Consider the following 22,878-nt stretch of genomic DNA (forward strand, 5'->3'; position numbering starts at 1 on the left):
AGCAATGGAGGGGAACAAATTCAAGGCAAAATTTCCAATAATTAGATTGTATACTGGGAAAATTATAACGTATAAATTCTTCATGTACAAAATCTAATTATTGGGGGGGGTCATCTTATATTCAGGATAGTTTTATATTCTAGTAAATATGGTAATTTGGTATAGCTTCTTGAACAATTAATTCAGTATCTGAGCTTGCATATATACATTCTATTTTCTGCTCAGAATGTGTGGCTACCAGAGGTGTTTCCAAAATCCTTAAAATATATTCTTTCAAGCTAGTGAGGCTAATGATTTCTGCATTGACATCAATAATACTCAACATGGAGTTCATTGCAATTTATGCTCCAGTGTGTGCCAGTGTGAGGGTGCAACTCGCATCTGAGTAATATTTTTCTTGGAAAGAGTTTTTAAGTCTGGAATCTGCCAATTCCTCTGGGGAGGAAAATGGATTTTTTTCATGGTCCATAAGGCATGCTCAGGCTGCATGTAGCAGTTAGTCTTCCGCTGTGCACAGGATTAGCTCAGTGCTTCAGGGTGTCTGAAAACCTGGATTCCATCATTTGCTGGTCACTGGTATGCTGCCGGGTGTTGGGCAAGCTAAGTAATTTTTCATCTATCTTTTTCTTATCTGTTAAATAGTGACACAGTGCTTTGTACAGCACTGGGATGTCTGGATGAAAAGCACTTTGAATGGCTCTCAGTATTTTATCTGAACTCCTTCCTCTCTCTCCAGTTTTGTCCATCTGAACAGTTGGGACTCAGTTTTAATAACTAGCTTTCTTATTTTTAACTTTCTAAAATGTATTTAATTAGTTTGGGTGAAATTATAATAGGTTTTGTTCAGTTGTGAAGAGTTTCGTAACGTTTTCAGATGTGTCCCCATTTATTTTGGAAAACTAGCTAGGAAGTTACATGTGCAAGTAGTATCTTATCATCCAAGACAAGTTGAAGCATTTAAAGCATGTTTGTCTAAATCAAGGATAAGCTGTACAATCTTAAATTACTGAATGATTTAATCATATATTTTGTACCAATATTATATATATAATTGCATATTTTGAAGTTTTTCTACTATATTTTAGCTTTCTTTTTCTCATGTTTCCTTCTGCTTTTTAAGAGTCCTAGAAGCCAGCATAGCAGAAAATAAAGCAAGTTTGAAGAGGACACATCCAGAAGTGTGGAGTGATTCTCCAAATCCATATGATCGAAAGCGGCTAGAAAACTGTCCGGTTGGGTTAAAGAATGTTGGCAACACATGCTGGTTTAGTGCAGTTATACAGGTAAGGGCTTCCGTAAAGATCTATGTTTCTGCATACTGTTCTTGTACAAAAGATATTTACTGTAATGGGTAGAATCTTGGCTTTTTTTTTCCTTTGAGCCCCTGAGGCCGAAGTATAAGGCTCTGAGTGCTCAGTAAAACCAATACTATGTTTACAGAATCTAAAAAAAATCCTATATATACATAGGTATTTATCATAGGCTGTAGACTTGCCTGGTTTGGGTAAGTGAGACATCACGGTATTTGAAAATATTTCAGAATATTTGAAAAAAGCATCATCTTTCAAAGGTAGAGGGTGCTCTCAGTGGCATCTGCAATGTTCTAAGAATATTGGAAAATGAGTGGAGGGAGACCTGAAGGAAGAAAGAGGAGAATGATTGCCTTGTCTCTGATGACCAGGGATCCTGGTTTTCCCTGATTTAAAAAATTGCAAATTCTCTGATAAAGCCCTCATAATCTGTGATTAAAATGAAAGGGCCCTCATAGCCCTCCCCACAGCCTCCTGGCCCTGCTGGTGCTTCTCACTCCCCCCCACAGCTCCCCAGTCCTGCTAGCATCCCTCACCCCCAACACACAGCCCTCTGCCCCTCACCCCCCAGCCCTCTCAGAGGGGAACCCCAGCTGCCAGGACTATGGGGCCAGGGACCTAGGTCTGCAGCCTGCTACCTCCAGCAGGAGGTGGTGGCGGCTGCACAGAGCAGAGCCCGGTGCCCTGCCCTGCTGCCTGCCTGCTGCAGTCTTGGTTGTGGGGAGGGGTGGGCAGTTACCTGCCACTGCACGCACTTCCAGGGGAGCAGAGGGGACCCATGCCTCCCAGATCAGTGCACAGGGTGGGAGTGGTCTGCGCGCTGCAGACTACCTAAAGCATCCCCTGAGCGTGTTGCAGGAGTGAGGGGCATAACCCTGCACCGTGGTCCTGCTGCTGCTGTGCACACAGGGGACGCCTCTCTAGGGCAGCATGGAGCTTGCAGTGGCAAGGAGATCCCCACATAGCCCTGCTGTTCCCTGCAGCATTGGGTTGCAACCGCTGAGCTGCAGAGGCCCCAGGGGAGGGCAGCAGGGTGGGGAAGCCATGCCCCCACCCATTGGATGAGCTGCCCACAGACATGTTCCCCTTCATGCTGGCGCCCTGTGGCCATGCAGCCCCGAGCCCCAAACTCTACGCACTGCCCAGACCTGCCCAACTCCCTCCCTCTCTCCCTATGGGGGCCTCAATCCCCCTTCCCCCCAACTTACTGGTCACGTGCATATGCGTGCACATGGCACCCCCTGCCTGACTGCCCTCCTCCCACTCCTCCCAGCTCCTTTCAGGCTGGAATTCGGCCAGCCGGCAGTCAGCTTTTTGCAAAACTGCAAAATCCGCAGGTTTCTCCCCTAAAATGAGCAATCCACATATTCCTCCGGTAAAGTGTAAAATCTGGGATTTTCTCCATTTTCTTGTGGGAAACGGAAAACCCGGGTCCCTGCTGATATAGTTTTATGGAGATGTTGCAGTCCTTTCACTGAACAGTGAATCTTTTATAGGGCAGCAGTAAAACATGTGCACAGAAAAAGAGGAGATGGATGACAGACAAGAATTTGGGAAGGAGAAAAGGGCCAATGCCTAGTCATGTTGTTTTGAGTTAGTTTGGCTAGTCCAGTCAATGTGTATGTGCAATTATTGTGTTAATTTGTAGTATGTACAACTGATGGGAAGATTTAATTATGTGTATCAGTAATTTTTAAAAGATGTAGAATCACAACATCAGAAGCATTTAAATGCTGTCATTGAGATTTTTTTAGGTTAGTAAAGCAATGAAAGCAGTTTTCAGTAGTCATTATTGGTATGCCAGGAAATTAAGGTTGAAATTAGACTAGAAGTGTTGACTAGAATTAGACCAGAAGTACTGTTAGTATGGCTAAATGAGAAATCGATCTGGCTGTGAAGCAGATAGGGATAGCAACTTTTTGTCACTGCAGGATTGCAATATGAATTGGTTGTATTGCTGTAGAAACATGCCAGAGCTATTCTGACTTATGCAGGAAAGACCAAATTCTGCCACTTATACTCATTGTGAAATAACTTCTTCAGTGAGTAATCCTATTAATTGTAGTAGGCTTCCTTGAAAGGAAAGGTATTGATCAAATGGATAGGTGTGTCACCATTTCCTTATTTGAGTAAAACTTAATATGCTAGTTGTGAATGTAATATATTTTTTGTATATAATACTTATGAAATGTTAGGATTTAGTAATAACTGAAGCACTGACATTTTAATTTCTATTTATTTTCATGGGTATTTCCAAAGGGATATGTCACTGGAGGGGGGAGGTGGGGGGGTGGGGAGGGGGTTGTGAAAATCTCCAAGACAAGTTTCTTCAATAGTCTACAGCAGTTCTCTATGCAGATTACTGTCTGATATGTTAAAACATACTTGATACATCATTTTCTTTATCTCTGCTTTTTGACAAATTGAATTAAAACCATGATATTTCAAACACACTTTATTAACCTGAATTACAGCTAACATCTTGCACTGTAAAGGGGGAAGGAGGGGGGGAGAAAATGGAAAAATCCACCTTGCTGTTCCTTTTGTTGTGTGTGTGGTCTTTCATGATTGGAATGGTGAACACAGCCCAGTTAGTTTCTTATTTTGCTTTTAGCGCCTCTTATCTCTTCCAGGGTCTTGTAAACTAACTGAATGCTAACATGTCTGAATTTTATACTTTCCTGAAGTTGTTCAGCTCTGTGCGTACGTACGTGTTGTTTCTTTTTAATTGGAACATTGCTTTGATGTTGGAAAGCAGGTTTATTTTACCCCCAACATTTACAGAATGCCTTGGCATCCCATTAACTTGTTGCTTTACCAACATCTCTTTTACAGATTGCTTTCAATCTTTTTGGAAATTTGACAGTATTATTATAAGTACTTTTAAAAAAAATGTTAAAAATGTCAACTTTTTAAGGATATGTTTTTTTTGTGTTCTCTGAGTTTCATTCTGTTAACCAGTGGGAACACTGAATTGTGACAGTTTAGGTTCAGCATAGATTTCTATGCTATGATCTCATGTTAAGTGAACCCCTTGTGCAACTTTATACCTTGAAAATGGATTATAAAGAGGACAGGCTAGATTTTATGGTCATCACTCATACTGTGAAAATCTCTTGCATTCACAGTTACAGTATTAGAGCTTGGTAGACTGTTAGTAATTGTTCAGAACTGGAAAAAAATCATTCTAAATAAAAATAATTTTGCTTGATTTTTCTTAATCTATATTGTTGAAAACATGGGTTAAGTGTTGTCAGTCAACTAGGGAGAATTATGTTTCAAACAACCATACCAGTAAACTACATGTGGTTTAATTTTGGACGTTATCTAATCCAGTATTTATTTAACTGCAGGATGGATGGACACCTTGGCTTGCGTCAGCTATGTGAAAGTATTTCAAGCTTTCTTAGGAGCACTTTGAAACCTGACACATTTGATTAGTTAACATTAGATACTATTGATCTCTCTGTTTTCATTTTTGTTTAGATTATGTTACAAAACAGTCTCTTTTCCCTATCCTGCATTGTAGAAACGCTTGCAGGTTTAAGAATTTTAATGTATCACTTATTTCGGGCAGTATTGTTTTACTTTCTCACTATCTGCCCATTGTTCATCTAATTTTTACTTAAATCTGATGATTAATAGCTAATTCCAAATTAATTTGAAAGAGTAAATTATCTAGAACTTTCAGTTATAGATGGGTGGCAGCAAAAATTTGTGGGGAGAACTGATAATCTCTAGAAATTATTTTATATGTAGATTATATACAAAAGGATTTTTGTCTCTTCATTATGGATAGGGAAATTGAGTCTTTGCAAATATAACATATTTGCAGGCCAAACTGTAAAACATACAAGCCCACTATAAACTAATACTGCATATTATGTTCTGTAGCTTTAAGATAAGTCCCATTAAGGTTTCCATATAAAAAATAAAATGTTTTAGACTAGATCCAAACTACAGATAAATTCTTGTTGGTGGAGGGGAGGGGATATAAGAAAAAAAAGCTGTAATAAAACAAGCATTTCCTTCTCTTACCTGCCACGACATGAATTAAAACCCTTAGGAGTCTATCCCTAAAGTACACTTGATGAAGTTACTAACACCAGCAAGCGTTGGAAGGAATGCATCTGCCTGTTGTTTTACAGTAGCTTTGTAGTCATGATGGTCCAGGAAATATGCGAGAAATGTGTTGTTGGTAATATCTTTTATTAGACCAGATTTATAGAGGAGAGAGACTTTGGATAAGCGTTGCAGCGCAAATTGCCTTTCTCCCAGGTCTGTGAAAGGCTGTATCTGCTCCTTTCTTAGGCTTGAGGAGTGGGTTTTTGTTCCCCATGACTTGTCTAATACCCTTCCCCCACTACAAATTGTTGTTGGCCTTTAATAGCTGTTTGAGGTATTAAGGAAGGTATTTGTTGTTATAGTGATTATTTATGTATTGAAGTAGACCTTGGGCATGACAGTCAGGACAGGCCCACGATTGTCTATAGGAAGATGTGTTTTCTCTTCCTAACAGTGTACAACCTAAAGCCTTGATTTGCAAAACTCTCTCTTGTTGAGACCCATGGGGCTACTCTTGTGTGTAAATCTATTCATGTATGCAGTCTGTAAATCTAGTTTAGTATGTAAGATAAGGGCCTACCTTAGGTTGTAAGTCATTATAGAGAAGGGTTGAAGGGGATCAAGGTATGATGATATAAAAGGAGTGGTTATGAACAGTTAGAAGTTTGTGCAACTTACTGATTCCCTGGTGTTTTAATTAATATATTGCAAAAAACAGCTATTAGTCATTCTGTGCTTAAAGGTTGGTTTAAATATTGTCCAGTAAGTATCATCTGGAGGAGAAACACATTGAACAATGAGGACAAAACAAAATACAGAATAGTTGCATATTTTATGAGCCCTGTCCATATAGTGCAATAAGACTGGGCCCTTCCTGTGTGAAGAAGAAAAATCCTGTGTGGTTAGACGCATTATGGTTGCCAGCTGTGCTGTACTTCACTCATTTTATCTTATCCCTCTTGCATTGCAGCAACAGGTGATGGGGCTGGCTCAGTTTGGAAAATGTAATCCTACTTCTCTTAAATGGACATCTTGATTGCAAGCTCCATGTTTCCCAATCACATTAACCAACTGGCCTAATTAAGTTTTGCCCCCATAAACCTTTTACTTTGATAGCCCGTGGCAATGGCTAATTCGTGACTCAAACACCTGTCTTAAAACAAATATTTGTTTATTTGACTTAAACGTATATAGCATACAGTAGAGTCCTGTACATGCAATTCCCCCTACCCCTTGGTCTGCTTTTCTTAACCAGCAACCAGGGTCAGCGGGTCTCAGGGAATTTGTAAGGAAAGACTGTCATTCTTGCAACCTCTTATCCATCAGTCTGCATCTGCTTGCATGTTTGTCAGCTCCTCGGCAGCCTCCCATCCTTCCTGGGGCCAGCATCTTTAGGGTTTAGGATCTTAGGCATCAGACTTGCGAAGATTTAAATCTGTCTTCTATCTGATGAATCATAATGTGAACACATTAGGGGGTGAAACTAAGAATAGTCATGTAATTGTAATTCTGGCACTTGCTGACCTTTGAGTGCTTGAATTGACAACCTTTAATGTATCTTCATTTGCAGGTCCTTTGGTTTCTTTCTTTTGGTAAAAAAAAAGAAAGAAAGAAACTGAGGAAAGAGGGGAAAAAAACCCCAAACAGTTTGATCATGTGCCAAAAGATTGAAACCCACGTTGTTAGCCAGGTTTAAACCTGTAAATCTATTGCACAGATGTATAATACTATCTAAATATATATACAAGCATATTTCACAGTTTTTTTTCACAGATTTTTGCTGAGATCAGACAGATGGTGTGGTGCAAGGGTCCTGGGGTTATGTTTCAGGCTTCAAAGGAGAGCTAGTGCCAGTGGACACAGATGTCTAAAACCCAGTGCCCTATCCACTCCAAACTTCCCTCCTTCCATTCTGTCTCCTGTGTCTTGTTCTAGCCCCTAGGCTTAACTGCAAGTCCAAGTCCCCTAGGCTTAACTGCAAGTCCAAGTCCCCTAGGCTTAATAGTCCAAGTCTTACCCTGTTATTTGTCTCCCATCCCCCTCAGGCTGTTACACCCATTAGTTCCCAGTGCAAGTCTCCCTCCAGTTCCTCACTCCCTTTTCTCATTTTCTTCCTATGGTTCTTCTTCCAGTTTTTCTTTCCTGCTTCCAGTCATGCTGTATGGGTAGAGCAGGGGTCTACTACCTACAGCTGATGGACAGATCTAGCCTGCAAAGTAGTTTTGTCTAGCCTGCATTGTATTTAGTTACAACTTCAGCGGCAATGTGGTGGATGGTTGCATGTGTGGTAGGATGTCTGTGGCTGGGGGAACTCGTGGTTGTGAGGGGATTGGATCGGTGGTTTGCTTGGAAGCACGTAGCAATTCAGTGGCAAGTGGGAAGGGGCGGTTGACTCAGACGCAGCAGCCCATTTTTGATGTGAGCTGCCCTAATTTTGGCCTGCTGTGCCTAAAAGCTTATCAACCTCTGGTTTAGAGCCTTCTTGTTGTGCAAGTTCCACTTTCAAGCAGTGCAGTAATACCAACTAAAATCAGAGCTCCATTATGCAGAGCAATGGGGGCCCACCCTTTTAGCAGGCTTGCCACAAATTAGCCCCACACCCTCCCTGAGTGTCGCTCTGACCCTCTTCCCCTGCCCTATCTGCTACTCTGCTTTCTTCGCTGTGCTCTCTGCCTAACCTGCAGTTTTGCTTTCTGCTCCCTGCCCTATCTGCCAGTATGCTGTCTGCTCTTTCTCCCCAGTCTGCCATATGCTGCACAAAGAGCATGCTCATGCCACTTGTGGCACTTGTGCCATAGGTTGGCCACTCCTTTTAGGGTTCAAGCACAAAACAGCAGGTCCTGTCCCAGACAGCTTTAAAATACGAATAGGTGGGAGAAGGCAGAAAGAACAGTGTAATGGCAGTAACCGAGAGCCTATTATTTCTCCACAATTTTTTGAGGGATAGAGATTGGGCTTAATTGAGAGGGAATAAACTAAGAGGAAAGAGAAATGAAAGGAGTGAGTGTACATTGAAAGAAAGAGTGGCAAAGGGCACAAGGCAGCTCCTCATCTAGTCCCAGTCAGAAGGTTAAATGCTGGCAAAATTATAAAGTCCCTGCTTTCAGTTTATAATAAAGTGATAAAAACTTAAGTAATCAATAGTGCTACTGCCTCTGTCTATAGCAAAATATTTTTCTATTTAGTTATAGCATAAATAAGGCAGTAAATAACTGTCTTTGGGCAGTGATCCCACTGCAGTATGTAACTTTTAGGTTTAATATTGTATTTAAACTTGTACACAGAATAGACACATTAAGACTACTGCCACATTTGCTACCTCTGCACTTCTCATATACTTACAGAATTTGAAAGCTTTAACCATATAAGGAAATGTTGGCTGTTATGTTTTCTTATACTTGGTGCTGAATCTTTACTTAGCTTTGAGAATATGATAGAGTAGAGGCTGACTGGTAGTTTTCACTGTTTGCCAAGACCATGGTGTACACTAAATTATTTTGGGGAACTTCCAATTTATACTTACTCTACTGCCTTCTAAATTTCATGTTATTTTCAGGTATTAAATGTTCTGTAAATAGTAGCCTGGTAACACTGCTGTGAGCTATTTATTTAAAACTGTTGATTTAACCCAGGTTTGCTAATGTTCTTAATTTAGTTTAACTTTTCGGTATCAAAACTGTTTCCCATCTTGCTTCTTGTTATTCTTAAAACTTTTAGAAGAAAGCACAACAACCTGAAACTGAATGCTGTTAATTTTTAACTTAGAACACTGAATCATTGAATGAAAACAGGCCGTAACACCTAATAAAGCTGCGGGTTGAATTATTTTCCCCAAAGATGTAAAGATCTACGGCTAAATTTTCTGCAGAATGTGAAAAAGCTTAAGCATTTCAGTTCTCCTTCCTAGTCTCATTTTCACTTACCTTTCCTTCTGCATATGTTTTGTTATGCTGTACTGTTTGCCCTATGAAATAGGAACATATCTGTCCACAGGGGTTTTGTTTTGGAGATAAAAACTCTTTGGATGCTTTTCCTATCAGTTTAAAAATGATCTGGCTCAAGTCCCGGTTGTTTGAGTAATCCTTCAACCACAGTCTCTCTCTCCTTCCCACTGCCCTTGCCCCCAAACAAATGAAGATTTTCAGGAAGTTCTCTAACTTTGTCAGCACCTCAGATAAGGCTCTGGATAGAATTACTCTGGTCCTTCCCCTGTTAAGTAGGAAATAATGTACAGAGCTGTTGTTTCCTATGAACAGTTTTCTTGTTGCTAAGCTCTCCTGCTACCTTTATTCCCCTTGTAATTGCTTTCTTGACTTCCTGCAGGAGGGTGCTAGTACATTTTCAGCAATCAGTTCCCTTCAAATTTAAACTTCTGCCTTTAATGCAATTCAAGAATGATTTGCAATCCTTTTGGTTCAAAACTGGCTAATTGCTCTGTAGTGTCTCAAAATGCTTGTGTGATCTTTTCTAAGGGATTATGTTAATACTGATTATACCTATTATAGTAGTACCTGCAATAGAAACCCATTGTGCAAGATACTGTATAAATATGCAGGAACAGACAGTCCCTGTCCCACAGTATTTAAAGTATAAATAGGTGGGGGAAAATATATAACACAGAAGTAGAGTGAACAGCAGACAACAGCATGCTATTTTCATTCCATTTAGGGGGTTAGTTAAGAGGGTAAAAGGAAATGGAAAGAGAAGTGAAGAAAAAGAGAGAAGATGTTAAAAGGAAGAGCTGGTGAGGGAGCAGACCGGTAAAAAAATAGATAGGAAAAATGGGTGTATAGGGAAGCTGAGATGAAGAAAATGATGTTGTGAGACATTTGAAGCAAGCAACCAGTTGGAAAGATTCTGTGAGCAGAGCTGCCTATGCTTCACCCCACTGGATGCTTGGTTAAAACTGTTTCCATTTGGAACTTGATTATAGTCTTGGCTCAGCCAATCCCATTTTCCTCCCCCTAAACTTGGGGTGCCTGCAAATCCAGGTATTACCTGTAATACCTTTGAACTTCCTCTTTGTAATTCACTAAAAGCTTTCTTTTTCAGTGGTCTGGTCATGCTTGGTTCTTTATGCTAGGTTTTGTTTTGCTTTGGTTCTCTAGATAACTTTATTGTCCGTTTATTTTAACATGTCCTCCCTTCATTGTAAAATGGAAAGTTTGAAGAACTTAGGCTGCAAAGTCAAGTGTCTTAGCAGTTAGGAAAGTTTGTTTTCAGTCTTAATTTGACCATATACATTACTGCATAGTTATTATTTAATAGGATCCCTGTAGTGTACAACAGTGATTCTGAAACTTTTTAGGCTGAAGGCACCCCTCTATAGCTTTTCTGAGTTTAGTGGCACCCTGTTTTAAAAAAACAAACACATTTATAACAGTGTGTAAAAGCTAATTTTGCACATGAGCACATTCTTTCTATTATTCCCATCCTCCCTGGGACTGTTTCAGATAAATCTGGTGGGCACTCTCACACACCCCTCTGCGTCATCTCCACTTGCCATGGGGCTGCTCACCTAGGGTGACCGTCTTTTCAAAAGGGAAAGGTGGGGCACATGCCCACCTTCCCCTCCCAGTCCCCCTCCGCTGCCGCTGGCACAGCTGGACCAGAGCTGAATGGAATGAGGGTGAATGCAAGCTGTGGTTTTGGAGCTCCCCACTGTCTTTCCCCTGGGAGTCCCTCACTGGTCACGTTCCCCTTGCTCATCCAGCAGCAGTGGGGGCCACAGCTCCATGCTGCTGTGATCCTTGCTGCCAGGTGGACAGGGGGTGCCTTGCCATAGCAGTGTGGCCAGTGTGGGGCCCTCAAGAGCAGGGCAGGGAGTCCCAAGCCCTCAGTGGGCTGCCTGCATGTCCTCCCACCCCATGCACAAATTTGGGGGGGCACGTGCCCCACCGTGCCCTCTGGCCCCTGGATGAGCCATCCATGGCTCTGCTACTCCATGCCCTGGTCCCATGCACCGCTCTGGCTGGGCAGCACCTTCAGTCCCTGTCCCACTCCCTCCCTCACTGTGGGGGCCTTGATCTGCCAGCCTGCAAGGGGAAACCCACTGTTTCCCAGGGATCCCTGTATGACACTGCATCTAGGACAAATGCTGTACCTGGACTTGATGTTCTCATTCCTGGACTGTTTCACCCAATTAGGAATGGGTGGTCACCCTATGCTCCCCTCAGCTTGTCCCCATTTTCTTCCCTGCTCTGTGCATTTTTCTGTATACCCTCTGCAACACCCAAGCTGCCTACTGCTTTCCTAGCCCTCTGTTCTGTATTGAGGGCTGCTCTTATGACCTACAGCAGCCGTCTTACCCTCATTGTGCGGATCCCATAGGCAGCAGCATTGGTCAATGAGTGGCTTATAGCAGGCAGACTGTATGGGCGGGGGGTGGGGGTGTCTGAGCTCCCATAAGGAAATACTGGCAATGGGCACAAGCAGGGGGAGGAGACCTGGGGGCACCCCCTATAAGTTAGCACTTGGGGCTTGTAACCCCCTTGCTCCCTCTACTTATACCAGTGCAACCTCCTTTCAGGCTGGGCTGCAGTGGAGGCCTCTCCTGCAGCAGCTGCTTCCTGGTCCATCCCTAAATGGTCCTTTCAGAAACAGAGGAGCTGGAGCAGTTCCACATGTTGGGGGAAGCAGCAGCACTCCTGAAATGGTCTGGCGGCACCCTGATTGAGAATCACTGGTAGATGAGCTCAACCTCCATGAGGGCAGAATTAAGGTTACAGAAGCATGAATCTGAGTTCTCAATCTTGCTTGCTTGACTTTGGAACCTAATGTATCTTCTCTTTGTGTGTTAAAAAATACTTCATTTTTAATATCATAAAGTTTCTCGTTGTTTGTGTTCCCTCCTTTTTATTTTTGTGCAGTATCTCTTGATAAACTGCAGTCCTTAACTGATCAGTCTTCAGTTTAAGCCAATAAACCTTTTCAACAGAGAGTTTAGTAAAGTAGGTTTTCATTGCAAACCACTTAACCTTTTATAGGTGGTTAGGTTTACCACATACAGATGACTATGTCTCTGTCTGATGTGGAACAGCATGTTTCATAGGGTTTCTTTTTCTCTTCTCTTTAGTTTCTGTTTCATTTCTTTTCTTAACCTCAGTGTTTTGGCTTAGGCCCAAAGTGGAGATAAAATTAAAAAGAAATGAACAAACAAAACCAACCGCCTCCCCAGCAAACTTCCTGAAAAAGCAAACAAGCTTCCCCCCCCCCAACTACACAACTTCCTGGTTCATGTTTTTGGAAAGAATATGCTTCTGTCTAGATAGGTCTTGCATATGATTACCACCCCCCACTTTCAATTACTGTAGCTGCTTCTGGAATGGATGTGTTCACCTGAATGGTATTATTCTTTTTTTGCTTCAGTAAAATGCTAGTGAAACTAATCAGATTACCCGCAGTCAGCTACCTCAAGCAATATATCGAAATAACCAGGACCAAACAAGCCTTAATCTTGTTCTTTACTTTCTTAAAGAGAAAATAGTTGATTTTTCTTAAACCATCTGGCTTACTTTTAGGTGCTGTACAAAACAAAAGGGGACAAACTAGGAAAGGATAAGGACGTTATATGAACTGCATAGCTCTGAGGAAATGCATTGAAGTGTTGAAATGCATTAAAAATAATATATGACTGAGACTCATAAAACATCTTGCTTATTAATGTAATTTAGCTACCATAATATCATTGAACAACGTTCAGACGTCCACAGTCACTTTCTTTTTGTGAAGTTGCTTTATTAGTGCTACTTGAAAAGTACCTTCTATTTTTCAGTTTCCTGCCAGTTAAACCCTCTTACATTTGTCTCTAGTTAGTTTTTATGCTTTTTTTTTTTAAAGCCATCTGACTTAAATCTTAATGTTAATTTGCTGAATCGACAGCTTGTTATTTTGCACTGCTGACACATTTTCATCATTGTACACATCTCCATCATGGTGCCATCACCATAGTTAACCCAACTCATAGCAGAAAAATAATGCAAACCAGCGTGAGTCAGGACAGAGGAATCAACAGGTGCACTTGGAAAAGGAAACTTGAATGTGACTCCACCAACGAGTCTGCCAGCATTTAACGATATGCCCGTTTCATTCCACATAACTGTCAACACACAGAGGCTATGTTAATTACTAGACTTTAATTGCAACCTTGGATGTCTGATATCATGTTTTCAGTATTTGTTACCTTGGTAAGATACTCACTCTTGTTATTTCTGCATCATCATACATTTTGCAGAATTTGTTGATTCATAGGGGATGTATTAACTCCTTTTTGTTGCATGGACAGTCTTTAATCAATGTTATAATTTATTGCTGATTAGGCAAAGATGCATTTTATGATACAGAAACCTTCCTTGTTTAACCCTGACCATCTCTTGCTCTCTGATTCTGAGAGAAAATGACCAAGTAATTAATTCCTTCAATTCTTAACCTTTTACAAGCTCAGTTCAGGGATGCCATTATGAAGGATGTATAAAATTGCCTGAATTACCTGGTTATGTAGTACCTGAATTACCTGGTAGTGTGGGAAATGATAGGTTAATAAACTATTTTCAGTATTTTCTGGATAGATATATTTTTGCCTCATTTCTTTTAGGATAGAAATGAGAAAAGAGCTGACAGTTGAATATTTTCAAGCAGTAGAAGTAGTTATGCATGTGACATTGAAGCAACTGATTTTAGTACTGTGTGTTGATAATCTGCGGACCTAGAAATTGAAAGAATCCCTTAAGAGAATGTCTGTCTGAAACTGTAATGATAAAGCCTGATTGATCACCCTGTGTCTAGAGGCAAAAGTTAGGGATGCTCTAACCCTGAAAGACTTATTAATGTCATTACATTTCTTATAATTTTAGCCTTATAGTGGCAGCTGTCACTTAAACAATAGCAAAATGATCTGCTAATGTTTCTTTCATCTGCCTTGCTTTTTTGGTTTTAATGTGTTCATTGTTTGCACACATTAAACATATAATACAATATTGAGTGCTATTTGTTAACTCTCAGAGTACAGAGGATAAGGATGTTCAATGTTAAAACAGACTTCATTGTCTGTTTATAGTAATAATAATAAAGTTATTATTTTTTAGTTTAGTAGCCTTTTATATGTCCAAATTGGAAATCAGAAGCCCACATATGTAGAGAAGTTTTAATATTTTTATATCTTTATTTTATTCCTCAAACAGAATTTTTTTTTACTTCCTTGTGGTATGCTGGAAGTTGCCCCTGTGGGTATGAGCAACCATTTCCATTGTTTTAGAAGGGAAGAGGGAGCTGCTGTTCAGAGGCATGCAGCAGCTGTTACAATCTGTTACATATCTATGATATCCTGTAGCAATGCAAGTTACCACTTTTCCCCAGCTTTGACCCTGAATGAAACTGAGTTAAAGCAAAAGCAGTTTTACTAAATTTGTATCACTACAGAATCATGCATCTTAACAGCTTGTTTTCTGTATCGGTTGGTATCACTGTGATTGTTGCATCTGTTTGTACCCTATTTTTCCCTGCCATCCCTGAGCTGAGCCAGATGATCCCAGAATTTCTTTCAGTACTAATTGTTTCATATTACTTAGTTTTGCTGTTGGATGTTTTCTGCACCCCCTTCAACGTTCCTATCAACCTCTTGCTACTTTCTGTATTTTGAAAGGCACAGAGATAGAGGTCTGGTCTTTGGTCCATTCATATTCTTCCCTGTGCCCAGAGCTAGAAACCCTCTTTTACTGAATTATTGCTACCTATTGCCCTTTCTATGTCTTCTCAGGTGATTGAAACTTAGCTGTTGGCTTACAAATTTGATTGTTGCTCTTTGACTCTTCCTATGTACACACACACACACATAAAGAAAATAGAATAATAGATGGATAAGGTTTTTGTAATGAAAGGGATTTTCATTATTTTTGGTCATGGTTCAGAGACATTTGAGTAACAAGAATGTTTCTTATTCAGCTTTATAAGCAGACAAGGTTCTTTGGGTAAATGTGATATCTTTTATTATACCAGCTAAATAGTTGGAAAAATTGTTCTTTGCAAGCTTTCGGGTACAAACACCCTTCTTCAGGCTTTCATTCCACCCAGGAGAGAACACAAAGCAACAACAAACTCTCCCTGTGGCTGAAGAAGGGTGTTTGCACCCGAAAGCGTGCAAAGAACAATGTTTCCAACTGTTTAGTTGGTTTAATAAGATATCACATTTACCCAAGGAACCTTGTCTGCCTACATCCAAGGCTACAACCAACAACTCTTACTCATCTTTAAATTCCCAAAAAAGGGATGGATGCTTTTACATGATTGTCACCGCACTGAGAATTCAGTTAATTTTATGTGGAATATTGGCCTCCACATCAAACATGCAGATTTTTAATAGTAAATACTTCATTCTTATGACTAAGTCTGTGTATAACAATGGATCCATATACTTTCTTATTTGTGGCACCATAAGTCAGTTTATTTTAAATATTTTGGTTTGTAGGGGTGTCTGTCATATCTTTTTTGGGTGGAATTTTATTTATTCTCCTTCAGTACAGTTTTGGGGCTTAACTCTCCTTTCCAGGTTTCTTTCATGATGGAAACTTCAGTGCAAAACCTATGGTGATAAAGATGACTCATGTCTATTTTGTTTTATTAGAGATAAAGGTATGCAAGAGATTCAGAGGGTAAAAGTTTCACATAATATGTAAATTTGCAGAATTCCTAGGTTTAGTGTAGGAATCCCTACTTAATACAGACAAAGAAAATTAATGATGGTATTAGATTTTTCAGAATCATCTTGATATTCATTATTTTGTGATATCTGAGCTTAACAGTGATGCTCAAGTATATCTTTAAACTGAATTGCTTTTTGTGCTTGATAACTTCTGGTTCCATTTTTGGTAATTTTCAGGTAGTCATGTTATATAAAATAGGAAAGAGAGAGAGACGAGAACTTGAACTTATCTCTGGCAGTGCAGGTGTGAATCGCTTACCTTCTAGGAAGAAGTGGGTCTTTTATAGTGCTTTTTTTCTAATGTCTTACTGATCTACTGTACTGAGACATGCGTCTTCAAATTCATTTTTGCTCTGTGCTTACCCATTGCTGATGTACATTTTCACATTGCCTAAGAAATAGTTTTGTATTTATTCATCTTCCTTTCCTACTGATAGCCACATGTATCTTGGTAAGGAATTCACCAGAAAGTTAGGACTAGGGGGGATTTAGTAATTTCAGATTTCAGCGCTCAGTCTCATGTTATCTGGAGACCAGGAATATTCATACAGGGCAAGGATATCAAGCTTATCTGGCCTTAATCATTCTTGTTAGCAGGATGGCATGAGGCTGGCCCACAGGCTGGATCAAGCCCACAGATCCTCACCCGCCTTTCTCTCCCCCAGCATATCTGCTCTGGTGGCCACCTCAGCCAGTCTGGGACTCGTGCTGCTTATGCTGGGAGAGAGAGGGAGGGGATCCAGGGCCCTGATCCAGTCCATAGGCCAGTCCTGCACCATGGCCATGTGCTCTGCTCCCTGTGGGTCTGATCAGACCCAGGAGGAGCACCAGTGGCTGGATGGTGGAGCATCACAGGCTGGATCTGGCCCTTGGGCCATGTTTGATATCGGTGATACAAGGTGTATTTATTTCTAAGCACTTGATTCATTTTGACTAAATGAACTAAGTGGTCAGTAATGAATATACCTTGTATCTGTTAGTGTTGTTGTTCCCATTTTAGATGCGGGAAAGTGAGTCATAGGAGATAACTTTTTTGGTTCTCTCACCCTCCCCGCACCTCTTACAAATACTTTGGAGGGGGAAAAATAGCTCACCTAAAGATCAGAACATCTCTGCTTTACAACTAAGGTTAAAACAGGTTTTGATATGTGTTTACCCAAAGAAGAAGATATCTAACAAATCCTGGGGTACCACAATTGTTTTTCCTAGTATTTCTAAGGCAGGGGTGGGCAAAATGCAGCCCGGGGGCCGGATGTGGCCCGCCAGGCCATTCTATCTGGCCTGCAGGGCCCCTAAAAAATTTAGAAAATTATTTATCTGCCTTGGGCTGCCGGTCATGCGGCCCTTGATGGCTTGCCAAAACTCAGTAAGCGGCCCTCTGCCCAAAATAATTGTCCGCCCCTGTTCTAAGGTTAAGTAAACATAAGCAATAAAAAGCCTTTCAGACCCCCTTCGTAAGTTTAAAAACAAAAAACCCCCCAAAACCCCAAAAGCTTTGCAGGTCACCCGTCTTTTCTCTTTCTAACAAGGATGATTACATCTACCAGGTATGCTTTCTACACATTTACAAATTAAGTATTAACATTTTTAACTTGGGTGCCATTCTAGAAGTAAGTTCAAGCTGAATGATGCACAGCTCTGTGAGAGAAGATGTAATGGCATGCAGTTGATGGACTTTTCATCAAGTAAATTATAGCAATGTCATGCATACAAAAAAAGCTGATGATATTTAAGGTGCAAAGAGGATATTTAAGGTGCAAAGCTCCATGACTAATGCATCTACTGTCATACTGTCCAGCAACTGAGCTAGCCAAATAGATGTACACACACACACACACACACACACACACACATTACAGAAAACTGTACACAAGCAAATTCATTTAAATTAAATTCACAGCTTTGTCAGTATAATCAGGTGTCTGGTTCTGAATTAGGAACACACACACTACTAAGCTGAGCCTTTTCTTTTACTTCAGGCCTAAAGGAGAAAATTATGTTTAAAAGCTGGTTTTATACACTTTGCCTTGTGTTTTTTTTAGAACAGATTTTTCTCAAAGTTCTTCATGCAAGTTATTAAGAAATATTTAATTTGGTGATTTCTAGATGTGTAGTTTCAATTATGGTTCATACTTACATGACTAAATGTGGCCTTTTTGTGAAGTAGTAAGTACTGTACTTTGCTATTTGTGTAGGTCTATTAAAATACTGTAAGTGAAGCTGTTCATTCAGTAAGGTACTTATTGCCGCATATGTGGTCACACTAGCAAGGTACCAACTTTACTGCAATAACTGAGTTGATATTGTTGAGTTAAGTTTTCTACTGAGGTAGGGAGGAGGACAAGCAAGGTAGAATCTGTCCCAGTTTATATAAACAGGCAATCTGGGTTAGTTTGTCCCCAGGGCAGGGCAGGGCATTTAAGACCCCATGTATTCCAAAAGACTAAGAAACATTTTCCCCATATTTTGCTTATACCTTTAAAGAGCAAGCTATCGAAATCTGGTAATGGAACATACAGCATTCAATCTTGGTTATTTCCAAAACCATCAGTAGTATCCACTGTCAATATTTACCTATTTGGCTTGAGCAATAAATATCCATGCAAAATGAGATCATGTAATCAGGCCAGGACAATTTATATGTTCTGGTGAACCATATATTATAATCTATAATAAACATGGTATCTAAAAGAATTAACACAGGCTCAAGTTGGACAACTGATCTTTCATAAAATAGAGCAGAGAGTAAATCCACATCGAAATCTGAAAGATGTATGTCTTCCTTTCTTCAAGCCATATTCTTAATGGATTTTTTAGTTGACATCTCAAAATATAGGTTAAATCATTCATGTTTGATTTATACTAGCCTGTTACACTGATTACGTTTCTCATCTCTCTTTCCTGCTACTTGACAAAGCAGCAAGAAACAGCTCTTCTTTTCTAGTATTAGATATGATTTAGTAACAGGGACTCAAAAACGGTGTAAAATAGGATCTGCATTCTTCACGGAATTATGTTACTCTCTCAAATTTCTGTAAATACTTAAAAGCATATGTGGTAAAGCAACCAGGAGCTTTAACTATTTACAACTAAACAACTTCTGTTTTCTTTCTTGGACAACTGGCTCTTTTTAAAATTAACTTCAATTGAAATTTCAGATACGGAAAGCAAGTTATATCGTACATGTCATACTAAGTTCCTAATATTTATTTATCTTTACATGTTGTGCATGCGCACATTTGTGGGTGTCTGTGTGTGATGCAAAAGCAAGGATTTTTGTAGGTGATACATTTTATTGAACAAACTGCAGGATAGAGAAAGATTTACACAAGGTGTTAGGTACAAGGGTACCTTTTCTCAGGTCTGAGGAATGACTTCATTTTGTCAGTAAATGTTGTCATCAAAAGCAAACATGTCAACAAAGATACTTTGCTAAGGCACATGGCAAGTGATTTTCTGCAGAAGCATTTACATATTTCTTTCTTTTTTCCAGTCATTATTTAACCTCCTGGAGTTTCGAAGGCTAGTTTTGAATTACAGTCCTCCTGCAAATGCTCAAGATTTGCCTCGAAACCAAAAGGTAAAATTAGAAAAATATACTTCTAGTCATTACCATGGTATTTCTGTTTCAGTTCAGTTTCACAGTATGTATCTAATATCAAATTGTTAACATTTCATAGGCACCAAGTTAAACATTTTGAGCTCAGGTGTAAGGGAATATTTTTCTGGGGCATTATGCTTTCATGTTACTGGATGAAGTCAGGAGATCTAGAGTTTGCTCTCAGTCTGTTCGTAGCTGAAAGGTTTTGCTGGTGTAGCTGTTTTGTAATCAATTATGAAAACACATCTTGTGTTGGTGTTGCATATACTAAAAATATCCATTTATCTCCTTAGTTTATTCTAACTCAGTGGTGTCAAAGATATGACCTATAGGCTGGATTTTGCTGTCAGAACCATATCCTCTCTGGCTTGTAGCATTGCTTGCCACATCCATCCAGCACATACTGGCCTGGGTAAGTGTGCAGAGCCCACCTGGTGCAGGCTGCACACAGTACAGGGCCAGGCAGGGGCATGTGCTACATATGCCAGCTGTGCTGACTAGGTCATGCATGCTGGATCATGGGGCTGGTCCTGGTCAGGTCAACAGTCCATGCCAGATCTAGCATGCAGGGCTGGGTCTAGTGCAGGTTCCACATGCAGGCTGCACCTGAGACCGGCCCCACCCACGGCGTGCCACGCATGGGACCACTGTGGTCTGAATATGTTATGTAGAGCTGGTGTATGCATTGCAAGCAGCACACACAGCTAGTCCAGAGAGTTCGCTACATGGATCTGGCATATGGGGCCAATCTGTGGGCCTAATCGAGCCAATAGAGTAGCTCTGTGCCCCTCATCTGGCTTCTGGAATGGGATGATTTTGACACCCCTGTTCTAACACCTCTCCCCTTCCCTCTCCCATCCCATCCCAATATGACATGAGTTACCCCAGTTTTGGAGGTTTATCATGATTAGTTACAAATTATACCTCATCTCACCCTTCCCAGCTCTGTTTTGCCAGTAAAATGAGTAGTGTAGTAGGTCTAGCCACAAGTGTGATTTTTCACAGGTGTTAATTACCTGCCATTCTGGATTTGATATTTAGTGCTGATAGTTAACTCATCCTTTCCCAACAGATTTGTAAAGGACTTGGATAAACACTGGCCTTTTTTGTTGACAGTACTAGAACTGGGCTTGGAGATGAATTCTGGGCTCTGCTTTAGACTTGTGTCATTTTGGGTGAATCAGTCCCTCTATCTCAGTCCCCCATATGACAGAATAGGCATAATAATAGTTTCCTCCCTCCTGGATGTTAGAGGAAATGCATAGTTACCTGACTTACTTGATTGTATAGTGTTGAAAGATAGGGAAGGCAACAGTGCAAGCATGGTTATGCTAATAACTTGCTATTTAGAGTCTGAGGAACACCTATGGTCGCTTTGTATGTTGAACTCATGCACTTGTTCCCTGGTTCAGGAGGAAGAAGATAGCAGATCATAATGCATTTGGGTGAAGATAAAAGGTGAAGCATGCAGCACCAATATAATGGATGAAAGAATGAGTTGGATGGATAATGATGAAATGGATAAAGATGAAAGTAGGAGTTGCACCTGGCAATGGAGGTTAAAGACAACAAGAAGAATGTCTCCAAATACATTAGTCAGAAAAAAAGACAAAGGAAGCTGCAGATCTACTGTTAAACAACTAGGGGTATATCTAAACAGAAAATACAAGAAAGGCAGAGTTACTAACAGCTAGTTTGCCTCATTCTTTGCCGCAGAATTAAGCTCCATCCAGATGTTTAATAATGGTTACTTGGATAAAGAAGGCAGCAAGCTGAAGGGTGAAATAACAGGACAGACAGTTGGAGAGTTGTTGAATATATTCAAGTCAGCAGGGCCTGTGAACTTCATCCACGGCTACGGAAGGGACAGGAAAAAGAGATGTTGAAGCCTTTGGCAATGATATTCATCAAATTGTGAGAGATGGACATGGTACCAGAGGACTGGAAAAGGGCCATGGCCGTGCCCTTCTTTAAAAGAGGCAAAAAGGAGAACACAAGGAACTACAGACTGTTTAACCTCACCTTAGTATCTGGGAAAGTACTGGAACATATCATAAGGAAGTTAATTTGCAAGCATCTGGTGGAGGGGGCATGGCCCACTTCCTGGGATATTTTGAGTATATTATGTCTTGGGTTGTATCACGGTTAACAGTTTTTGCTAAGAGGTTAGACCATGGATTTGCATAGGATGGTTTGGATATAGGGGTGATCGTGCCCAAGGCAGGAGATTGGAGTAGATGATGTATGGAGTTCCCTTCTAGCTTTATTTCTCTGTGATTCTATGAAAGGCTGATCACAAGCAGCCAGCATGGATTTACTAAAACCAAATTGTGTCAAACAAACTTGATCTTCTTTGACAAAGTAACTACTTGGATGGATGAAGGAAATGCTGTGGATATAATGTCGCTGGAATTTAGCAAAGCTTTTCACAAGGTCCTGCATGACTTTCTCATAAACAGACTGGAGAAATGTGGGCTGGACAGAACTATTATAAGGTGAATAGACAACTGGCTCAGTAGCTGCAAGCTAAGGGTAATTATAAATGGATACATATCAGAATAGCAGGAGGTTTTGAGTGGAGTTCCAAAGGGGTCTGTACTGTGTTCTTTATTGATCAATACATAATTAAATGCAAATAATTAAATGTATGTTGTTTATTAATAGACACATTTACTAATAATTTGGATGCGTAGAAAGTTTATTGAGCATGTTTACAGATGATGTGAAACTGGAAAGGATTGTGTTTGCAGATGACATGAAACTGGGAAAGATTGTGATCAGATTGGAGGACAGATGTGTAATTTGGAAGGATCTTGACAGATTGGAAATCTGGACTGGAGCTAGCAGCATGAATTTCAATGCTATCAAATGCAAGGTGCTACATTTCAGGAAGAATAATCGTAAATGCAAAATGGGTGACGCTTGACTGGATGGCAGCCCTGCAGAGAAGGATCTGGGAGTCTTAGTAGATCAGATTCAATACGAGTCTGCAGTGTGATGCAGTGGCACAAAAGGTGAATGCTGTTTTGGGATGTATCAATAGAAGCATTAGGTGCAAAAGACGGGATGGACATAATTTGATAATTCTGGCCTATGCAAACAACCTAGTCCTCGCTGCTGATGAGCCCAGTGATCTCCAGAGGATGCTAAGTTCTGTGGTAGCTGGGTGGACGGGGCTTGACTTCTTCAATGCCTTCAAAATGTCA

The 22,878-nt window shown here is 40.4% G+C and overlaps 1 protein-coding gene across 8 annotated transcripts in view; it reads left to right on the forward strand.

Annotated features, from left to right (window-relative positions):
* The window catches only part of USP25 (ubiquitin specific peptidase 25), a 134,730-nt gene that overhangs the window by 38,865 nt on the left and 72,987 nt on the right, over positions 1-22,878 (forward strand). For 7 of the 8 annotated variants that reach the window (XR_003093902.1, XR_003093901.1, XM_025203334.1 and 4 more), the window contains exons 5-6: positions 1,121-1,283; positions 19,565-19,651. Coding sequence is in view for 6 of the 8 variants with exons in the window: in XM_025203334.1 (XP_025059119.1) it covers positions 1,121-1,283; positions 19,565-19,651 (250 nt within the window). In the remaining 2 variants the exon portion in view is untranslated. The remainder of the gene's footprint in view (positions 1-1,120; positions 1,284-19,564; positions 19,652-22,878) is intronic. The other variant, XM_025203332.1, reaches the window with a different exon arrangement.

This window comes from Alligator sinensis, unplaced genomic scaffold, assembly GCF_000455745.1.
Source record: "Alligator sinensis unplaced genomic scaffold, ASM45574v1 scaffold486_1, whole genome shotgun sequence".
Lineage (NCBI taxonomy): Eukaryota > Metazoa > Chordata > Crocodylia > Alligatoridae > Alligator > Alligator sinensis.